At 39.1% G+C, this 23,342-nt stretch overlaps 1 protein-coding gene across 1 annotated transcript in view; it reads left to right on the top strand.

Annotated features, from left to right (window-relative positions):
• Window positions 1–23,342, top strand: part of LOC124140501 (titin-like) — a 461,816-nt gene that overhangs the window by 181,594 nt on the left and 256,880 nt on the right. The window contains exons 93-104 of the mRNA XM_048381766.1: window positions 5,382–8,517; window positions 10,006–10,068; window positions 11,078–11,149; window positions 12,533–12,829; window positions 14,254–14,586; window positions 15,382–15,430; window positions 16,651–16,749; window positions 18,548–18,650; window positions 19,043–19,343; window positions 19,624–19,745; window positions 20,386–20,463; window positions 22,865–23,338. Coding sequence (XP_048237723.1) covers window positions 5,382–8,517; window positions 10,006–10,068; window positions 11,078–11,149; window positions 12,533–12,829; window positions 14,254–14,586; window positions 15,382–15,430; window positions 16,651–16,749; window positions 18,548–18,650; window positions 19,043–19,343; window positions 19,624–19,745; window positions 20,386–20,463; window positions 22,865–23,338 — 5,127 coding nt within the window. The remainder of the gene's footprint in view (window positions 1–5,381; window positions 8,518–10,005; window positions 10,069–11,077; window positions 11,150–12,532; window positions 12,830–14,253; window positions 14,587–15,381; window positions 15,431–16,650; window positions 16,750–18,547; window positions 18,651–19,042; window positions 19,344–19,623; window positions 19,746–20,385; window positions 20,464–22,864; window positions 23,339–23,342) is intronic.

Here is a 23,342-nt window from a genome sequence, read left to right as displayed (position 1 = left end):
GTGTTGAAAAGTACAAGGAAGAGATAGTCATTTCTCCCAAACCTGAACCTGTTGTCACTGAAGTTGAGGAAACAACCACTGAAGTAAGTGAAGTGACAACTGAAGAAATAACTGAAGAAATACCCGAGGAAGGTGTTGAGAAATACAAGGAAGAGATAGTCATTACTCCCAAAACTGAACCTGTTGTCACTGAAGTTGAGGAAACAACCACTGAAGTGAGTGAAGTGACAACTGAAGAAATCACTGAGGAAATTCCTGAGGAGGGTGTTGAGAAACACAAGGAAGAGATTGTCATTACTCCCAAAACTGAACCTGTTGTCACTGAAGTTGAAGTGACAGCACCTGAAGACATCACTGAAACTGTTTTCAGAGAAACTATTGAAGTGACAAAAGAAATCACTGAAACAACAGAGGAAGTGGAAGCTGAAGTGATTATTGAGAAAACACCAGAACAGGAAGAGGTTGAGGCAGAAATAACTATTGAGGAAGTTCCTGAAAAGGAAGAAGTTCAGGCAGAAGTAACTATTGAGGAAGTTCCTACAGAGGAGGTTGAAGCTGAGGTTACCTTTGAAGAAGCACCTGAAAAGGAAGAGGTTGAGGCTGAAGAAATTGCCCTTGAGGAAATCACAGAGGAAATACCCGAAGAGGGTGTTGAAAAGTACAAGGAAGAAATAGTCATTACTCCCAAACCTGAACCTGTTGTCACTGAAGTTGAAGTGACAGCACCTGAAGACATCACTGAAACTGTTTTCAGAGAAACCATTGAAGTGACAAAAGAAATCACTGAAGCACCAGAGGAAGTGGAAGCTGAAGTGATTGTTGAGGAAACACCAGAACAGGAAGAGGTTGAGGCAGAAGTAACTATTGAGGAAGTTCCTGAAAAGAAAGAGGTTGAGGCAGAAGTAACTATTGAGGAAGTTCCTACAGAGGAGGCTGAAGCTGAGGTTACCTTTGAAGAAGCACCTGAAAAGGAAGAGGTTGAGGCTGAAGAAATTGCCCTTGAGGAAATCACAGAGGAAATACCCGAAGAGGGTGTTGAAAAGTACAAGGAAGAAATAGTCATTACTCCCAAACCTGAACCTGTTGTCACTGAAGTTGAGGAAACAACCACTGAAGTGAGTGAAGTGACAACTGAAGAAATAACTGAGGAAATACCCGAGGAAGGTGTTGAGAAATACAAGGAAGAGATAGTCATTACTCCCAAACCTGAACCTGTTGTCACTGAAGTTGAGGAAACAACCACTGAAGTGAGTGAAGTGACAACTGAGGAAATCACTGAGGAAATACCCGAGGAGGGTGTTGAAAAGTACAAGGAAGAGATAGTCATTTCTCCCAAACCTGAACCTGTTGTCACTGAAGTTGAGGAAACAACCACTGAAGTGAGTGAAGTGACAACTGAAGAAATAACTGAGGAAATACCCGAGGAAGGTGTTGAGAAATACAAGGAAGAGATAGTCATTACTCCCAAAACTGAACCTGTGGTCACTGAAGTTGAAGTGACAGCACCTGAAGACATCACTGAAACTGTTTTCAGAGAAACTATTGAAGTGACAAAAGAAATCACTGAAACAACAGAGGAAGTGGAAGCTGAAGTGATTATTGAGGAAACACCAGAACAGGAAGAGGTTGAGGCAGAAATAACTATTGAGGAAGTTCCTGAAAAGGAAGAAGTTCAGGCAGAAGTAACTATTGAGGAAGTTCCTACAGAGGAGGTTGAAGCTGAGGTTACCTTTGAAGAAGCACCTGAAAAGGAAGAGGTTGAGGCTGAAGAAATTGCCCTTGAGGAAATCACAGAGGAAATACCCGAAGAGGGTGTTGAAAAGTACAAGGAAGAAATAGTCATTACTCCCAAACCTGAACCTGTTGTCACTGAAGTTGAAGTGACAGCACCTGAAGACATCACTGAAACTGTTTTCAGAGAAACCATTGAAGTGACAAAAGAAATCACTGAAGCACCAGAGGAAGTGGAAGCTGAAGTGATTGTTGAGGAAACACCAGAACAGGAAGAGGTTGAGGCAGAAGTAACTATTGAGGAAGTTCCTGAAAAGAAAGAGGTTGAGGCAGAAGTAACTATTGAGGAAGTTCCTACAGAGGAGGCTGAAGCTGAGGTTACCTTTGAAGAAGCACCTGAAAAGGAAGAGGTTGAGGCTGAAGAAATTGCCCTTGAGGAAATCACAGAGGAAATACCCGAAGAGGGTGTTGAAAAGTACAAGGAAGAAATAGTCATTACTCCCAAACCTGAACCTGTTGTCACTGAAGTTGAGGAAACAACCACTGAAGTGAGTGAAGTGACAACTGAAGAAATAACTGAGGAAATACCCGAGGAAGGTGTTGAGAAATACAAGGAAGAGATAGTCATTACTCCCAAACCTGAACCTGTTGTCACTGAAGTTGAGGAAACAACCACTGAAGTGAGTGAAGTGACAACTGAGGAAATCACTGAGGAAATACCCGAGGAGGGTGTTGAAAAGTACAAGGAAGAGATAGTCATTTCTCCCAAACCTGAACCTGTTGTCACTGAAGTTGAGGAAACAACCACTGAAGTGAGTGAAGTGACAACTGAAGAAATAACTGAGGAAATACCCGAGGAAGGTGTTGAGAAATACAAGGAAGAGATAGTCATTACTCCCAAAACTGAACCTGTTGTCACTGAAGTTGAGGAAACAACCACTGAAGTGAGTGAAGTGACAACTGAAGAAATCACTGAGGAAATTCCTGAGGAGGGTGTTGAGAAACACAAGGAAGAGATAGTCATTACTCCCAAAACTGAACCTGTTGTCACTGAAGTTGAAGTGACAGCACCTGAAGACATCACTGAAACTGTTTTCAGAGAAACTATTGAAGTGACAAAAGAAATCACTGAAACAACAGAGGAAGTGGAAGCTGAAGTGATTATTGAGGAAACACCAGAACAGGAAGAGGTTGAGGCAGAAATAACTATTGAGGAAGTTCCTGAAAAGGAAGAAGTTCAGGCAGAAGTAACTATTGAGGAAGTTCCTACAGAGGAGGTTGAAGCTGAGGTTACCTTTGAAGAAGCACCTGAAAAGGAAGAGGTTGAGGCTGAAGAAATTGCCCTTGAGGAAATCACAGAGGAAATACCCGAGGAGGGTGTTGAAAAGTACAAGGAAGAAATAGTCATTACTCCCAAACCTGAACCTGTTGTCACTGAAGTTGAAGTGACAGCACCTGAAGACATCACTGAAACTGTTTTCAGAGAAACCATTGAAGTGACAAAAGAAATCACTGAAGCACCAGAGGAAGTGGAAGCTGAAGTGATTGTTGAGGAAACACCAGAACAGGAAGCGGTTGAGGCGGAAGTAACTATTGAGGAAGTTCCTGAAAAGAAAGAGGTTGAGGCAGAAGTAACTATTGAGGAAGTTCCTACAGAGGAGGCTGAAGCTGAGGTTACCTTTGAAGAAGCACCTGAAAAGGAAGAGGTTGAGGCTGAAGAAATTGCCCTTGAGGAAATCACAGAGGAAATACCCGAAGAGGGTGTTGAAAAGTACAAGGAAGAAATAGTCATTACTCCCAAACCTGAACCTGTTGTCACTGAAGTTGAGGAAACAACCACTGAAGTGAGTGAAGTGACAACTGAAGAAATAACTGAGGAAATACCCGAGGAAGGTGTTGAGAAATACAAGGAAGAGATAGTTATTACTCCCAAACCTGAACCTGTTGTCACTGAAGTTGAGGAAACAACCACTGAAGTGAGTGAAGTGACAACTGAGGAAATCACTGAGGAAATACCCGAGGAGGGTGTTGAAAAGTACAAGGAAGAGATAGTCATTTCTCCCAAACCTGAACCTGTTGTCACTGAAGTTGAGGAAACAACCACTGAAGTGAGTGAAGTGACAACTGAAGAAATAACTGAGGAAATACCCGAGGAAGGTGTTGAGAAATACAAGGAAGAGATAGTCATTACTCCCAAAACTGAACCTGGTGTCACTGAAGTTGAGGAAACAACCACTGAAGTGAGTGAAGTGACAACTGAAGAAATCACTGAGGAAATTCCTGAGGAGGGTGTTGAGAAACACAAGGAAGAGATTGTCATTACTCCCAAAACTGAACCTGTTGTCACTGAAGTTGAAGTGACAGCACCTGAAGACATCACTGAAACTGTTTTCAGAGAAACTATTGAAGTGACAAAAGAAATCACTGAAACAACAGAGGAAGTGGAAGCTGAAGTGATTATTGAGGAAACACCAGAACAGGAAGAGGTTGAGGCAGAAATAACTATTGAGGAAGTTCCTGAAAAGGAAGAAGTTCAGGCAGAAGTAACTATTGAGGAAGTTCCTACAGAGGAGGTTGAAGCTGAGGTTACCTTTGAAGAAGCACCTGAAAAGGAAAAGGTTGAGGCTGAAGAAATTGCCCTTGAGGAAATCACAGAGGAAATACCCGAGGAGGGTGTTGAAAAGTACAAGGAAGAAATAGTCATTACTCCCAAACCTGAACCTGTTGTCACTGAAGTTGAAGTGACAGCACCTGAAGACATCACTGAAACTGTTTTCAGAGAAACCATTGAAGTGACAAAAGAAATCACTGAAGCACCAGAGGAAGTGGAAGCTGAAGTGATTATTGAGGAAACACCAGAACAGGAAGAGGTTGAGGCAGAAATAACTATTGAGGAAGTTCCTGAAAAGGAAGAAGTTCAGGCAGAAGTAACTATTGAGGAAGTTCCTACAGAGGAGGTTGAAGCTGAGGTTACCTTTGAAGAAGCACCTGAAAAGGAAGAGGTTGAGGCTGAAGAAATTGCCCTTGAGGAAATCACAGAGGAAATACCCGAAGAGGGTGTTGAAAAGTACAAGGAAGAAATAGTCATTACTCCCAAACCTGAACCTGTTGTCACTGAAGTTGAGGAAACAACCACTGAAGTGAGTGAAGTGACAACTGAAGAAATCACTGAGGAAATTCCTGAGGAGGGTGTTGAGAAATACAAGGAAGAAATAGTCATTACTCCCAAACCTGAACCTGTTGTCACTGAAGTTGAGGAAACAACCACTGAAGTGAGTGAAGTGACAACTGAAGAAATAACTGAGGAAATACCCGAGGAAGGTGTTGAGAAATACAAGGAAGAGATAGTCATTACTCCCAAAACTGAACCTGTTGTCACTGAAGTTGAGGAAACAACCACTGAAGTGAGTGAAGTGACAACTGAAGAAATCACTGAGGAAATTCCTGAGGAGGGTGTTGAGAAACACAAGGAAGAGATTGTCTTTACTCCCAAAACTGAACCTGTTGTCACTGAAGTTGAAGTGACAGCACCTGAAGACATCACTGAAACTGTTTTCAGAGAAACTATTGAAGTGACAAAAGAAATCACTGAAGCACCAGAGGAAGTGGAAGCTGAAGTGATTGTTGAGGAAACACCAGAACAGGAAGAGGTTGAGGCAGAAGTAACTATTGAGGAAGTTCCTACAGAGGAGGTTGAAGCTGAGGTTACCTTTGAAGAAGCACCTGAAAAGGAAGAGGTTGAGGCTGAAGAAATTGCCCTTGAGGAAATCACAGAGGAAATACCCGAGGAGGGTGTTGAAAAGTACAAGGAAGAAATAGTCATTACTCCCAAACCTGAACCTGTTGTCACTGAAGTTGAGGAAACAACCACTGAAGTGAGTGAAGTGACAACTGAAGAAATAACTGAGGAAATACCCGAGGAAGGTGTTGAGAAATACAAGGAAGAGATAGTCATTACTCCCAAAACTGAACCTGTTGTCACTGAAGTTGAGGAAACAACCACTGAAGTGAGTGAAGTGACAACTGAAGAAATCACTGAGGAAGTTCCTGAGGAGGGTGTTGAGAAACACAAGGAAGAGATTGTCATTACTCCCAAAACTGAACCTGTTGTCACTGAAGTTGAAGTGACAGCACCTGAAGACATCACTGAAACTGTTTTCAGAGAAACTATTGAAGTGACAAAAGAAATCACTGAAGCACCAGAGGAAGTGGAAGCTGAAGTGATTGTTGAGGAAACACCAGAACAGGAAGAGGTTGAGGCAGAAGTAACTATTGAGGAAGTTCCTACAGAGGAGGTTGAAGCTGAGGTTACCTTTGAAGAAGCACCTGAAAAGGAAGAGGTTGAGGCTGGAGAAATTGCCCTTGAGGAAATCACAGAGGAAATACCCGAGGAGGGTGTTGAAAAGTACAAGGAAGAAATAGTCATTACTCCCAAACCTGAACCTGTTGTCACTGAAGTTGAGGAAACAACCACTGAAGTGAGTGAAGTGACAACTGAAGAAATAACTGAGGAAATACCCGAGGAAGGTGTTGAAAAGTACAAGGAAGAAATAGTCATTACTCCCAAACCTGAACCTGTTGTCACTGAAGTTGAGGAAACAACCACTGAAGTGAGTGAAGTGACAACTGAAGAAATAACTGAGGAAATACCCGAGGAAGGTGTTGAGAAATACAAGGAAGAGATAGTCATTACTCCCAAAACTGAACCTGTTGTCACTGAAGTTGAGGAAACAACCACTGAAGTGAGTGAAGTGACAACTGAAGAAATCACTGAGGAAATTCCTGAGGAGGGTGTTGAGAAACACAAGGAAGAGATTGTCTTTACTCCCAAAACTGAACCTGTTGTCACTGAAGTTGAAGTGACAGCACCTGAAGACATCACTGAAACTGTTTTCAGAGAAACTATTGAAGTGACAAAAGAAATCACTGAAGCACCAGAGGAAGTGGAAGCTGATGTGATTGTTGAGGAAACACCAGAACAGGAAGAGGTTGAGGCAGAAGTAACTATTGAGGAAGTTCCTGAAAAGGAAGACGTTGAGGCAGAAGAAACTATTGAGGAAGTTCCTACAGAGGAGGCTGAAGCTGAGGTTACCTTTGAAGAAGCACCTGAAAAGGAAGAGGTTGAGGCTGAAGAAATTGCCCTTGAGGAAATCACAGAGGAAATACCCGAGGAAGGTGTTGAAAAGTACAAGGAAGAAATAGTCATTACTCCCAAACCTGAACCTGTTGTCACTGAAGTTGAGGAAACAACCACTGAAGTGAGTGAAGTGACAACTGAAGAAATAACTGAGGAAATACCTGAGGAAGGTGTTGAGAAATACAAGGAAGAGATAGTCATTACTCCCAAAACTGAACCTGTTGTCACTGAAGTTGAGGAAACAACCACTGAAGTGAGTGAAGTGACAACTGAAGAAATCACTGAGGAAATTCCTGAGGAGGGTGTTGAGAAACACAAGGAAGAGATTGTCATTACTCCCAAACCTGAACCTGTTGTCACTGAAGTTGAAGTGACAGCACCTGAAGACATCACTGAAACTGTTTTCAGAGAAACTATTGAAGTGACAAAAGAAATCACTGAAGCACCAGAGGAAGTGGAAGCTGAAGTGATTGTTGAGGAAACACCAGAACAGGAAGAGGTTGAGGCAGAAGTAACTATTGAGGAAGTTCCTGAAAAGGAAGAGGTTGAGGCAGAAGTAACTATTGAGGAAGTTCCTACAGAGGAGGTTGAAGCTGAGGTTACCTTTGAAGAAGCACCTGCTAAGGAAGAAGTTGAGGCAGAAGTAACTTTTGTGGAAGTTCCTACAGAGGAGGTTGAAGCTGAGGTTACCTTTGAAGAAGCACCTGAAAAGGAAGAGGTTGAGGCTGAAGAAATTGCCCTTGAGGAAATCACAGAGGAAATACCTGAGGAGGGTGTTGAAAAGTACAAGGAAGAAATAGTCATTACTCCCAAACCTGAACCTGTTGTCACTGAAGTTGAGGAAACAACCACTGAAGTGAGTGAAGTGACAACTGAAGAAATCACTGAGGAAATTCCTGAGGAGGGTGTTGAGAAACACAAGGAAGAGATTGTCTTTACACCCAAAACTGAACCTGTTGTTACTGAAGTTGAAGTGACAGCACCTGAAGACATCACTGAAACTGTTTTCAGAGAAACTATTGAAGTGACAAAAGAAATCACTGAAGCACCAGAGGAAGTGGAAGCTGAAGTGATTGTTGAGGAAACACCAGAACAGGAAGAGGTTGAGGCAGAAGTAACTATTGAGGAAGTTCCTGAAAAGGAAGAGTTTGAGGCAGAAGTAACTTTTGAGGAAGTTCCTACAGAGGATGTTGAAGCAGAAGTTACCTTTGGAGAAGAACCTGAAGAGGTTGAGGCAGAAGTAACTGCTGGGGAAACTCCTGAAATGGAGGTTGAAGCAGAATTGACTGTTGAGAAAGAACTTGAGAAGGAGGAGGTTGAGGCAGAGTTGACATTTGAAGAAGCCTCTGAAAAGGAACTTACAGACTTTGAAGTTTCAGATGATGAAGAAACGGTTGGCATTTCAGAAAAGCTCATGAGTAAAGATGAAGAGAAATTTATTGCTTTGTCTGATGAATCTGATATCACTGATGATGAATTATCTGAATGGTCAGATGAAGATTATGCCCAGGAGTCTGACAAATCTGCAGCTCTTCCTTCTGACCTTGATCAGCTAGATCATGTAACCCCTGTCAAAAAACTCTCAGGTACACAGGATATTTCAATAGATACTGTGGAATTAAAGATGGCCCCCCAAGATGATGAAGAAGGTAGAAATTGTATAAAATATGCTCATTGGCTGAGTTTATGTATGTTCTGAGCTAATTGGCTGAGTTGTACTCTGTTTGACTGATTATATTCTTCACAGGATTATTTTCATAATTCTAGAATGTAACAAATAGAATCTGCAATCTAACATTGAAGCTTATGTTTAAGTTATTTATCACAATTGATCATCTGATCAGTTGTTTTTGTTGATGTTAATACATTTTTAGTTCCAGTATGTTTGTTAATATTGACTTTGGTTTTGATTTATGTTGAAGTTCTTTTTAGCATGTCTGTGTGTCTTTTGTTCATTTTATAGAAAAAGATGTTAAATATTTTTGTCAGTTTGTTGAACTAATCTCTCTACATTTTGTTATGCATGATTAGAAAGTTAGACTAGTTTGGTTGATGCCATCATGGATAAAAGAAGAACTGCTTCCATGAGAATGAACATTTCTTCTTGAAATAGTTTTACAAGACTGAAATAGTGTATTCTTGCTTTACTTGCTTTAATCCGTGATGGCAAAGTTCAGTGCAGGTAATCTCATTAAATTTACTCAAGCAATTTTTTTTTCTATGAGAATTGTCCTGCACTGAAACTCTCGTATGTTGTTTTAAAATACTGATTGTCAAAGAAACTTATCATTTTGTCACAGTATGAACATACATTTTTTTACAATTGGTATTTTAAGCATCATTTTCTAATTTTTGTGTTCAGTTTTACTTTTTTAAAACTTTTTGTTCATTTATTTTCTATGAGTTTTGTTTAGAATTTGAATGCTTAGAAACTTAATATTCAAATTATCGGCCCACTGAATTGAAATAAACACTATACACTTGTCACAAAGTTTTTTAAAAAGAATACCTAAAGAATAGTAATAAGATATTTGCTGGCAAATACATGACAGAAATTGCATGTGTTACCTTTAACTGCTTTTAGAAAAAAAACATATTTACAATTCATTGTTTACGTCAGATTCATGTACACGTGTGTTTCATGTTTTTTTTGTAATAGTGCAACCCATATTTAATCCATATATTTATATAGCTCATTGCTTTTAGTATAATTAGATATATATCTACACTTTCTATGTAACTTTATATATTTATGTGTGTACCATATTCATATTATATGTTGTACAGTGAGCACTGTATAGATGTATTCTTCCTGTGACACTTTGTGTATGAACCTTAGAAACCCCTCCTGTTTCCCTAATGACTTGTTTCCTTTGCAGCTGGAACATCATTCATGATTAGTTTAATTTTAAAGATAGTGAAATATACTTTTACATTAAATTTATTTATCAATTACCTTCACTTAATATATTAATTTTTAACAGCATTTTAACATTTGAATATATGTGATAATTTTATTTCATTTATTATATTTTGTAATTGGTAATAGGTTGAATTAATTGTATTACATATAAAGAGTTACTTAATGTTTGCGTCAGTGTTAAAGTGGTCCTTAATTATGAAATTGTTGCCTCCAGGTCCTGTTGACAAAGCACCCTCAGAGGAGGAAGTGCTTTCTGAAAAAGAGAGACTTACTGCAGGTAGGTTCAGTAATGTATTTAGGGGCTGTGGGGTAGCCAAGAGGTTAAAGTGTTTACTCATCAAGCCGAAGACCCGGGTTCGATTCTCCATATGGGTACAATGTGTGAAGCCCATTTCTGGTGTCCCCCGAGATATTGCAGGAATATTGCTAAAAGTGGCGTAAAACCATACTCTCTCACTCAGTGATGTTTTCAGCATGACAAGGGATTGTAGAGTGAGTGAGTGACCTGCAAACTTAATTGGGGTAAACCGGGATTCGAACCCATGATCACTTGTCCACGGGACACAACTCAGTGCATAATGGTGCCTTAGACGACTGGGCCACTCATGTCCCAAGGGATTGTACAATATTCCTTGATCCAGGGACCCACAATTTTTCAAATGTTTAATTCAATTAAATGTCAAGAAAAGTCTGTTGGGTCAGAGAGTGATGCAGTGGTTGATAATCTAGGTATGTTTTATTGAATTCTGTTAATTTCTTTTCTTGATTCTGTAAATGCCCTTGTTCGTAATGCCCCCATACAAACCCATGTGACTGGGGGGAATGGGTTCATGTTCGTATATAACAACTATTGTAATTGAAAGATTCACAGAAAAGGAACAGGAAGGGTAGAGGTAGATGTAAAATACCTTCTCATGTTCCTGTGTTTTTTAAGGTGAACAATTGACACTCCTTTGCATGTGTTTGTGATTGAGACAAGGTATGCTCACTTTTTGATGAACACTTGGTATGATCACTATTTGGTAGTGATTCATAAACACATGCTCATGACAAAGTTGGTATCATACTATCAACTCTGTTTTGGGCAGAGATTTGAATATGGAGAATATGGAGAGGCTTTTGATGCTTTTATTTACTTTTGGCTTGCATTAAGCTGACACTCTGTGATGTAGCTGAAACACTGTTCAATGTGGTGTTAAACTCTTTATCTCATTTACTGAGTTTGTGTTTAATGTTTCTTTATGTTGTCATTGCCCCCCATCTCAACTTGTGTTGTATTATTTTAGAAGAAGAGAAGGAAGTCGTGTCTGATGAAGAACGGAAAGAGATTGAAGAAACTGTGCAACTCTCTGTGGCAGGTTTGTGGAGTTTCTCTTCAATTTCGCGCCATCTCTGTTTTTAGAAGTCTTCCAGCACTTGGGAATTCTTCATTAAGTGGTTTATTGAGTGAGTATGGTTTTGCGCTGCTTTTAGCAATATTCCAGCAATAACACGGCGAGGGACACCAGAAAAGGGCTTCACACATTGTACCCATGTCGGGAATCGAACCCAGGTCTTCAGCGTGAACGCTTTACCACCAGGCTACCCGACCGCCCCTTAATTCAGTACATATACATGGGACAAGTAGTGAAGCCTATTGTTGTTGTCCCACTTGGGAACAGTATGTAAGGCCTGTTATTGTATCCAACGTGGGTACAATACATGAAACCTGTTGATGATGTCCATTAGCACTTAAAGAAGTATCTTGGGGAGTTTTATGTGTCTCAGAAAGGAACTTTACTTTATGTATTTATCATTTTCATTCTTATCTATGGCTCAAAGGCTCATGAAATATGTTACCTACACACAAGGATTTTTAAATTACATGGCAGATCATTTCCTTTGAAACCTTTGGAACGTTTTTTTCAAAATTAAGGATCAGAGTCCATGGTCCTTGGCTCTTATGTTAATATTTAACATGTTGGGGGTCGCTAGATTAAAAATCTATATCCGTATACCCTTAAGGACCTCTTAATATTGAATGTTGAAATGTATTTCCTGTTAGTTAGCACTATGTGTGTGTGATAGTGAAATATTAGTTTGCATGGTGTGTAGTTTGTTTGCTGTGGAAATCACTCACATTGAAGCCTAGGTGCTTGCAGTATCAGTTGTCCAGTCACCTGTAATGATTACTGGTAATGGCTAATATGTTCAGCCATGTTGTCTGCAGAGAGCACGCACAAGCAAAAGTCTCACTAGGCTTTAACTTGTTCATGCATCAGGACATGGAAACTTTCACTGTGGGCACCCAGGTGTAACACATTTAACCCTTAGCTTGATGATAGTGGTTGGTATAAGCATGTGAAGAACTGCCACTGCCAGGATCTGCTTGTCATGGGTTCAAACCCCAGACTTGCTTAAGATTCTGATCCCTGGTATGTCTGCACCATACCCATGCTTGTGGGTTTCTCCAAAGTGGTAAACATCTATCCAAAGTGATCCATACATATTTACCATTTCGACTTTTATGCCCAATGGAATCTGTTTCGGCAGATATCCAAGATTGTAAATTCTCTGGTGTTGACATTTTGAATCCGTGACCTGCATCACTCTGTGTGTAATCATACTCTGGTATGGATTGTAGGTCATGCTATCAACCACTGGTTTGCCAACTGCAAGATATAGCTGTAAAATTGCTGACTGCAGCTAAAACAACATTCACTCACTAACTCAAACAGCATGTTGGCTTGATTACCTTTCAGAAGTATCCCAGGAGAAGGAGTACCCCGAGTTCACCCAGTTCTTGGAGAACGTCTCTGTTAAGGATGGCAGCTCTGCTCGTCTTGTGTGTCGTGTTGCCTGCATGTCGCCTCCCAACATTAACTGGTTTAGAGACAGGCAGCTCATTGTTTCCTCGGACGAGTTCCAGATTACTTACAATGATGATCTGTGCATGTTGTATATTCCCGAGATATTCCCAGAGGATGCTGGCGTTTATGAAGTTGTCGCAGAAAACGCCCATGGCGCTACCTCTACTTCTGCACAGCTTCATGTAGAAGGTGAAATTGAATGTTTACATAGAAAAGAAATGCCATTGCTTTGGTTTTCATCGGGTTCTTCAGAATTAAGCTGCACACAAATAGATGTTTCTCGGTCAAATTATTTTCAAAAGTGAATAGAAAAGTATAGGACTTTACTGTTTCTTATTGCAAACAGAAGTCGTGAGAAGTCATTTTCCTTTTTCCCACCCAAAATACTAAAAACACAACTGGGCATAAGCATGTCGTTTTATTGGTGACAGGATCTGCTTTATATGAGACCGGAAATGACAGACATGCCATTTGCCATTTGTTAGGGTCAGTGAACATGTTAGAAGGTTATGTTTCATTCCAAGATAAATCCTACGTAGAAGGAGAAAATGGTTCACCTGTCACGATTAACGAATGTGAAAGGCAGTCTCATCAATATCTAATGTTTGTCAGATGAATAAAAGTAATTGATATGCAAGGAGAAGAAAATAAAACCAAATAAAAATGTATATGCCTTTAGGGAGATCATGATAATAGCAACAAAAAGGTCATAATATGTGACCCACATAATATGTGAAGAAAAGGGACCTTATGGGTGCGAGGATACAATTGTGCTGTGACGTCATTAAGAAAAACATTTGACGTCAACTTCCGTAAAAATTGCCATGTGTGTGGACTCTACAAAAATATCTTATTTTTCTCCCGTGAGTTCATAATGTAATAAAAACATTATTTCAAAGCATTTCAGCATACATGTCTAGATTCAATTAATCAGATATTCTAGATAAAAATTATTAGAAAAACAGTTGCAAGTCTGAAAATGGTACTTTGCAGGAAATGAGCCCAAATGTTTGATGCCATGTATCTCTGTAATAAATATGAAGGGAAGCTTGTGAATTTTATTTTTGGGTTCCCAAGATACTATAGTTTAAAAATATAAGGAGAAGTCAAAATGTGATTTTTCACCCATAAGGTCCTTTATCTCATGGTTGGTCACATGTATTGATTTTATTTCCTGAGTTGGTATCACTGAACATATTTCAGTCTGTCTGATATACTTGAAGATAAAATTGTCATAGATTAAGGACGTTATGATGTGTGTGATCCTGAGCCTGCGTGTGTGACTTTAATTGCATGTTCATATGCAACGTGGAGAAAACTGCTTAATAAACTGAACAAAACATTAGGGATTTTGAATATTTTTGGGAATGTTTTTTTGAAATTGTGTGCTCACTATATAATAGTATCCCCCAAAATATTCTTGATCCTTTTAAGCCATGACATTGCCAACACCATGATAGGCATTTTTTTCTGCATGGTGTGTTTAGCATAGACTGTTTGCTGTGTGTGTTCTTGTATGTTGAAAAGAAACTAACATAAAAGATAATAGTGTATCATAGAAAAATTGAGCTTGAAATATTTTTTTTAATGATTACTTCATGGTTCATAAACAGCTGAAGAAATCATCGAGGAAACTGTGGAGAAGGTCGAAGGAATTGCACCCACCTTCCAACAGAAACCCAAATACCAGAATGTCGACGAGAGAACCAATGTTGTCTTCGAGGGAAGAGTTGTGGCCCTTCCTGAACCTGAGATCGTGTGGCTCCGTGATGGTGTGAAGATCGAACCCACCGATCGTCATCGTGTGACAATCAACAAAGATGTCCACATGTATCATGTGAGTCTGGAGATTGACAGCGCCACTCCTGAAGATGCTGGAAATTATGAAGTCATTGCCACTAACGAACATGGTGAAGCTACGGTGAAAGTTTCTCTTGTTGTCAAAGGTATGTCTTCACAGGTAGCACCTTTTGGTGAACACCTAAATATTATATGTTCTTAGTATCCTCATATCGTGAGGATATAAGCAAAACATCACTCACTCACATACGTGTACAAATATTCTTACACATAAAATGGGTGTTTGCATGGATAAGAACATTTTAATGTCTCTCTTTGATTTCCAGTTTACATACCTTATATGGTATTATATATGGTTTAGCTCACCTTGTCATGAGTTGAGTGGTCAAACTTATTAACTGTCAAATCAGAATGGAATTAAAATTATATTTATTTTTTCATCACAATCACCCTTTTTATGTATACGACTTTTATATGGACTTCAGATAAACATTTTAATTTTTTATTCTGATTTGCCAGTTTAAGAGTTTCGTAGTTTTAGCTCACCTGGACGTGAGGTTATTGGTCATTATCTTTGTGTAAATAATGTTACCAAGCCATTTCATATTCATGAATTTCTGACTTATAATTTTTCATGAGAGTCCTCAAATTTTGTTTCAATCAGCCTTAGTTTCCACTGTATGTGGTTTGTAGATGAAATTTGTTAGAAAAGATACAAAAGTAGGAACTGCAATTAAAAACAATCTTTTTTAATGACAATCACATCCATATTTCTAAAAACTGAATGCTGAAAGAAATGACTCGGAGAATATTTAAGTCAGCACTGTGTATTTGAAATCTTTTAAAATATTTGTAAGGGGAAAAACATGAAATGAGGATGTGAATTGTTTCATACAGAAATATATGTTGAAACTAATCCAATATAATTTTGTTTCCTTTAGAAGAAGTTGTGGAACAAGTGGACTTCCGGTCTGCCCTTAAGACAAGAGTGTATGTATATCTTACTGTATTCACTAGCATTGTAGTTTAGTCGTTTGTTAAGGCAGTTGTCATTAATGTCAGCTGAATGCCTTTAATCTCTGAATGTTGTGACACTGTAGTTCACTCTGTGTAAACCAGCATTGCTCGAAAGTAGAATCAAGGTTGCTTTAGAGAGAATGATGGATGCAAGAATATTGGCAACTCTCAGAACCAGAGTTAAGTGCTTGTGTACTGAGGAAGCTAGTTTGTGGAGATGTTTAAACAAAGTGCAATGATTGTTTTAGCAACCTTTTTGAGTTGTATATTCCCCAGGCCCACTTTATTTTTCAAGACCAACTTTTTTTTCGCAAGGACCACCTTGTTTCTTTATCGTTTAAAAGTTCCTCTTTTGACATTAAATCTTTCAGTAAGTGTATCGGGAATTATGAATTTTTTCACGACTGGAAATTTATTAGAGAAATCTATTTCTGTTGTGTAAGTTTACTTCATGATAGGCTTATCAGTTCAATAAGATTGTGAACAACCATGACAAGATTATCAGATATGTGGTTGGTTGGGTAGTCTAGTGGTTAAAGCGTTCGATCGTCACGCCGAAGACCTGGGTTCGATTCCCGACATGGGTACAATTTGTGAAGCCCATTTCTGGTGTCCCCCGCTGTGGTATTGCTGGAATATTGCTAAAAGCAGCGTAAATCCATACTCACTCACTCACTTATCAGATATGTGTCACTGGAAAAGAATGACTGCGCAATAGTCCAAAGTTTTTCAAAACACTACAAGAACAATCTGATGTAATCCAACACAATGTTTGGAAATATTCTTGGAAAGCAATTATTTGACTCGGAATGTTGGAATTATTGGAAACATGGTGAGTGTGGAATGAACGATCATTTTTTTGTCTTTCTGTCTTCTTTCCAACTTTGGAAGAATATATTTCTTCCAGAGTAGGGGGTGAAAAAATATAATCTGAATTAAATTAAATGCAAAGAAACCCAAGCATGTTTCCTGCTTAGAGTGTTAGTTGTTTTTTCTGTGTAGTGTCATGTCTTCAGTTCTGCGTGAAGAAGTATTGTTTTATGTTTGATTTCTCAAGCTTTTTTTTGCTGAATCCAAATGCTAGTCAATGGTTATTTTGTGTGCCTTGATTAAGATTACCTTCATGTTTTATTTTTCATAACATTCTGCATGTGAATGTTGTAATAAGCTTGATGTCAACATTAATTCAACAGGACAACAAAAGTCGGAATGCATCACTCTGTTAAACAAATGGACTTCCGACATCTCTTAAAAGAAGGTCATATCACATCCACTAAGCATATTTCACTCACGTAAGTCTGGGTCAACTTGCTGACCTTCATTTCTGGACAAGAAGGTCAGCGCCTCTCTCTACAAAGCTTGGACATTTATCCTCACCATGGTATCGGTCATTAACATTTCTATACACTGTATAACCAGCCTATCTAGGTCTTCTTGCACATTTTCCATCTGTCTCACCATATCTTATTATCCATTTCTCAATCAAGAGCACCTTGCGCTTGGACCTCCAAGACATCTTAAAGCTAATGTCACTGAATTACCCATTGCTCTGCACAAGTTCCAAAAAGTACCAAAGTTGTGGCCAACAACCTGTACTATTAATATGCACACATGTGACAGAAGTTGGCTTTGGAAACTTCCCCAATCCCTCAATAACCTTTTGCAATCCAAGTTTGAAAGAGGTTGTGTGAAAATATGTAAATGCACCAAGTAAATGACGATCTGTTCACAAGTCACAATGTCACCCTTATACACTCACTCCTTGGACCAACTTGTCCAACACACATTCTACATTGTGACATTCCATCACATCCTAACCTGCTGTGAGTTCCTGAATGTGTGTCATTCATATCAATATTTGAAGTATCAATGTTTGTATATATCATATATTGTCTAACATCATTTTCAAAGCTTTTCTCTTTAGGTTTTGGTTAACAAATAACATTCACTGTTTATTATAACCTTAAAGGACATTCTTGAGTAGATGTATATATATTAGCCTGATATATTTTCATGTAATATCTTATATCACCAAGATGTATCATCTCATCGTCTCACATTATGGTACGGTGTGGGGTGGTGGGGTAGCCTAGTAGGGCTGGGACAAGTCAAAATTTCCTACCCGGGTACCCACCCCCTTATTACCCGACCCTACCCAGGTACCCGTTGAAGGTCTCGAGAGATAGGTCCAAATGTCCGAATGGAAATAGTTTGACCCTAGCCTTGGCAGAGTATATTCTCGTAAATGCTTGTATAAAATGATCCAGTCATGCATTCACTGAAGTTGACTGAAGTTTTATCTCTATTTAAAGATATAAAATCAGAAGAAATGTGTGCATAGTAAGAAAGATATGTGAACATTAGTCTCTTACAGTGTAACCGTGGAAGTTCAAGATAATTTTTGCCATTAAACAATATATCACGTGACTAACCACTGGTCAGGGCAGTCCTATGGATATCCGGGTCCTACTCAGGACCCACCCGACCCGAGTACCCGAGTTACCCGTCCCAGCCTAGTGATTGAAGCGTTCACTCATCACGCCAAAGGCTTTGGTTTGATTCACCACATGAGTACAATGTGTGAAGCCCATTTCTGGTGTTCCATGCTGTGATATTACTGGAATATTGCTAAAAGCAGCATAAAATCATACTCACTCACTCACATCACAGTGTAGTATCATTTTCAGCATTCGATAACCAAGGCAATGACCTAACAGCTATTAAATAGTGTTTCTTGGTCATGATGTAAATTGATCTTAAGTGTATATAGACCTGCCAGCTTGTAAAACAGGTGTAAGGTATTCAATAATAGCATAAATATTCTATGTTTTAGTTCTATGTTTATTCCAGAGAAACTGTTTGATACATTGTATACACAAGTTGGACCCATGTTTGTGTGGATAACACAAGGCTTTACATGCTAACATTTGTTAAATTGATCATATGTATTTTGTACTGAAGTTGAACATTGTGTTCTATCATATCCAGGAATCGGTTCAGCTGCACATTGTGTACAATAGTTTATTGACATTAATCAGATTTTCTGCTGTATACACAAGCTGTACATAGTGTTTAATGTTATTTCCACAGCACTGAACAGGAGGAGGTCGTTGAGGAAACAGCAATTGAGGTCGTTGAGGAAACAGCACCTGAGGTCATCGAGGAGATCCCAACTGCAGAGGTCTCCATTGAGGTAAGAATGTAATCAAGTGTATGCTAACACGTTCGGTCTTGGAAGTTGTGTTAGGTTCCAGTGTTATTCCTTGATTTACTATAGACCAAATATTACTTTTTCTCCTCGTAAAATGGAGAACTCAACATATGAGTTCTTTGCAGTGGAATCTGTTTTAAAATAAACTATTTTGACATCAAATATATTCAGTGAAACTCTGATGAGTGGAAAATGAAGGGATGTGGAACAAATCACAACCTAACAGGTTTACTAGTTAACCAGCTTCGACTTGCGTGCCATTATCGAATCATCTACCTCATGATCTTTATGCATTGTCAGACTCTCATAAATTGTTATGAGACACAGATAATAAGTAAAATAATATGCATGAAGTGTTTTGTATTCTTTTTCAGGAGGAGAAACCAATACTTGTTGCCCCAGAGTTCATCACCAAGATACAAGATGTCAGTGTTCGTGAACGGGAAACTGCACGTTTCGAGTGCAAGGTGAAAGGTGAACCTGCCCCAAGTGTGGTGTGGTATCATGATGGAACTCCCCTCAAGTCCGACGACATCTACCAGATTGTCCCCGGTCCCGATGGAGAGAGTGCTCTGGTCCTGCCAGAAGCCTACCCCGAGGATGCCGGAACATACTCTGTCATGGCCAAGAACGATGTCGGCCAGGTGGAGTGCCAAGCTGTCCTCACAATCATTGGTAAGTTGCATAAAGATGTGATCCAAACACACAATCATTGGTGAGTCAGATAAAGATGTGATCCAGTCACAGAATCATAGATGAGTCAGATGAAGATGTGAACCAATCACAGTCATAGATGAGTCTCATAATGTCTCCTCAAAATTTCAAGGTTTGTGAAGAAAACTTGTGGCATTATCTATTTAAATTTGTGAAATCCATAAAAAATAGTTGGTCTTCCTGATGATTTGATGCCACCAAAGTCAGTGTCAACTTAGTGATGCATATCTGTATGTTACAGAGAGCATCTCCGAGACCAGTTCCATCAGCTCCAAGCATGAAGAGGAGGCCGAGGAGATCCTGCCTGAAGACACCGCCGAGCAGGCGGCCATCAAGATACAGTCAGCCTTCCGGGGCTACAAGGTGAGCAGATTGTCGCACATTTGATTTGGAAGTGTTTCCAGGGTGATAAGAGTCCGACAAAGTCATTATCAGTCTGTGAAAAGGATCAGACTTGTTGTAGGTTGCAGCACCAAAGTCATTCATGCACTTACTTGAGGGGTGGGATGAATTTGTAACAGCGTGTCTTTATGATCCTCTTTTGTTGATTTTTACAACGATAAATCCTGTGGTGGATGGTATTGAGGTGAAATGGGGTTAACTGATGCATTCAAGATTATTGCATTTATGTGGATACTGGTACTAGTCTGGAGTACTGCTTTTGTAGTGCAAGCCAACTGAGATACTATGCTACAGTTTAACATGGATACCCCACTTAGATACAATATACTGACTCCGATCCGATTTTAACCCCTTGATGTTAGGCAGGGTAACAACAAGTACCATTTTTTAACATAGTTTGGTTTGACGCGGCCAGGGGATCGTATCACTGACATTCTAGTCTATGTGCAGATGCTCTATCCACTAGACCACAGTAGTCAGGATAGTCAAACAGGTACTGCAAAAGGATCAAACTTGTGCTGCCAGGCTTAGGTTTTATTGTGGTATGCTGTTTCAGATTGTTTCAATGTTGTTTCAGTGTTGTTCGTTGTTATATTTCCAGGCTCGAGAACAGGTGAAGGTGATGAAACAACAGATTTCTGTCGTGGACACCGACATCACCATCACAGAGGAGGTTCAGGTAGGATTAACAAGACTTGGAAAAGTTTACGTTTCTCCAAAATTATATAACTGTGTAGGTATTTACTGCTATCACATTGTTTCGTCTAAATTTTGAAACAAATTTGTTCTCTCCTAAATCCTGATTTTGTGTAAAATTAATGTGCACAACATGCCAGCACCTCCGCACACCTGTTCTTGGGGCACTTAATTATCCCTTTGTGAAAAAAATGTCAAGGATAAATTCAGCACGAAACTGTTTAAACAGCACAGTCTGAAATTGTTCCTGGAACTAAATAATCCATTTCTAACAAGAAAAAATTTAACATGCACTTCTGTTTCATGGAAGCACAATTTATTAAAGATTCATAACAGAAATTGTCATTTGAAAGTGTCATTAATAAATTATTTTCAGGTAAACTTTTTGTGTTGAAAGAAAGAGTTTTATATGTTTGAATCTTTGATTTAAAAAAAAGATGAAAAGAAGTATGACATCATTATATACTGAACACAAATAGTTAGGGATCATGAATATTTTGTGGGATATTTTGAAAATTGTGTGCTTAGTCTTTACAACAACAAAATATCTCCAAAAAAATTCATGATCCTTGACTTTTTTGTTCAATACATGATCAATATGTGAATATGTTTTTGAGAAAACTTTTGAAGAGGACATGAATGAAAAACTTTCTTTCAACTATTAGTGTGATAACATTTTGAGTATGTTCAGAGAACATTATCATTTTGTAAGTCCAGAACGATTTATTCCATTGGTGTATGGCCTAAATAAGTCTATTTTTTGGCAAAATGAGATGGCCGATTTTGGTAATTAACATCAAATCATTTTTTTCAATAAATGTCCTTTACATTTTGACTCTTGGCACTTTGACCAAGAAAACCCATAAAATGAGAAATTACATTGTCCTGACTTAACAAAGTCGTTACAGATTCCCTGAACATTCCACTCTTTATTTCAATTTTGGACACTGTTAACATAATTGAGCTTATTCTACTAAATATTGTTTTGTCTTGTCTTGATGTTATTATTAATATGTTTTAATGGTTGTGATTGTTGCACACAGTTCTGTTGACATCACAACTTGTGTTTGGAACATTCATTCTTAATTTTATTTGTTTATTCACAATGGGTTTTCTGAAGCTGTGTTTGTTTTGTTCATTTAACTCATCTTGCTCATCTGGTCATGTTTTGTTTGGACTCTTGTGTTTTGTGGTGATGACATTTGCCCAAACAGGGTACTATGGTATTCTTTTCCATAACAGTCCAGTTGTTGTGGAAATTAATTAATCAAATATGGATTTCTTTAAGTCTGAATGTATACCCTATTCCAAGGCAAATAGTCATCAGTAATTAAACAAACTTTTTTGCTGATTAACAAAGTTTGACATGTTGTTGCTAAACTGCAGTTAGTTACAATACGCTTCACACAAATTTAACACAGGCTGAACTATCAATTGTTGTTTTTTCATCTTGCAATTTTATTTTTATTTGTCTGGTTCTAATAAAGTATATTTATTTTAGTGTGGTTGTTTATATATTTAGTTACTTTTTCACATGATTTGTATCAATGTTTTCAAAAACACCACTCCCTGTGTTTCCTGTAATGCATCTACTCTCAAGATATGTCTATCGTCTTAAACTTCAGAACTATTAGATGTGTGCATGCCCCACATCACAACAATCCAGACTTAGTAGATGAAACAAGGATAGAAATTCATATGGCCACTGCCTACACATTCATGGGGGGCACGGGTGGCCCAGTCGTCTAAGGCGCCACGATTCGCTGTGCAGAGTTGCTTCCCTTGGGCATGCCAGGAACCTATGATTGTGGGTTCGAATCCCGGTTCGCCCCGATTATGTTTCTAGGTTTGTCAGCACCACATCTGTGCTCGTGGGTTTCACCGAAATGGTAAATGTCTAAGACCTGCATCACTTCGGGCTTTCCTCCCACATTAAGCTGACACGCCGTGATATAACTGGAATACTGTTAAAAGCGGCGTTAAACCCAACTCACTCACTCACTCACTACACATTCATGGGCATGCAGTTGACCCGTAGACCTAAGGTTCTACTTTACAAAGTTGTGTCCCTTGTTGTGCTAGGATCAGCTGGTTTCATATTGCTCAAAAGGAGCTTCCAAAATTCACGCACCAAAACATTAATATCTTCCAGTATTATTGTTGTGTTTCTTGAGAGTAGATGCTCCCTTTGATTGTGATCCACTGTGTTGCCTGTTCTCCTGTGTTTAGTGGTTTGCCATTCTACTGCATGGTTGTTGGCAAGACATGTTACCTTTGCTTTTGCCGTTCACTTGCTCTCTGTCTAAAACTGTCCAAAGACAACGTAGTGAATGAGCAACTGATAGTGACGAGATGCACCGTATCAAACTCACATTCTACTGTAGGAGATTGAAGAAGAATCGGAAACCGCTTTACAAGAAATTCCTTTCCTGGAGGAAGAACAACCAGTAGTCAAAAAAGTGGAAGCTGGAATTACGGTTGAAGTAGAAAAGCCAAAGGTTGAGGAGCTTACCATTGAGGAGGAGGAGAAATCAGTGGTTGAGGAAGTTCAAGCCGAAATCTCCATTGAGGAGGAGGAGAAACCAGTGGTTGAGGAAGTTGAGGCCGAAATCTCCATTGAGGAGGAGGAGAAACCAGTGGTTGAGGAAGTTCAAGCCGAAATCTCCATTGAGGAGGAGGAGAAACCAGTGGTTGAGGAAGTTCAAGCCGAAATCTCCATTGAGGAGGAGGAGAAACCAGTGGTTGAGGAAGTTGAGGCCGAAATCTCCATTGAGGAGGAGGAGAAACCAGTGGTTGAGGAAGTTCAAGCCGAAGTCTTCATTGAGGAGGAGGAGAAACCAGTGGTTGAGGAAGTTGAGGCTG

Source organism: Haliotis rufescens, unplaced genomic scaffold (genome assembly GCF_023055435.1).
Source record: "Haliotis rufescens isolate VD_foot unplaced genomic scaffold, xgHalRufe1.0.p SCAF_4, whole genome shotgun sequence".
NCBI classification, from domain to species: Eukaryota; Metazoa; Mollusca; class Gastropoda; order Lepetellida; family Haliotidae; genus Haliotis; species Haliotis rufescens.
This window is presented reverse-complemented; position numbering and strand designations above follow the sequence as displayed.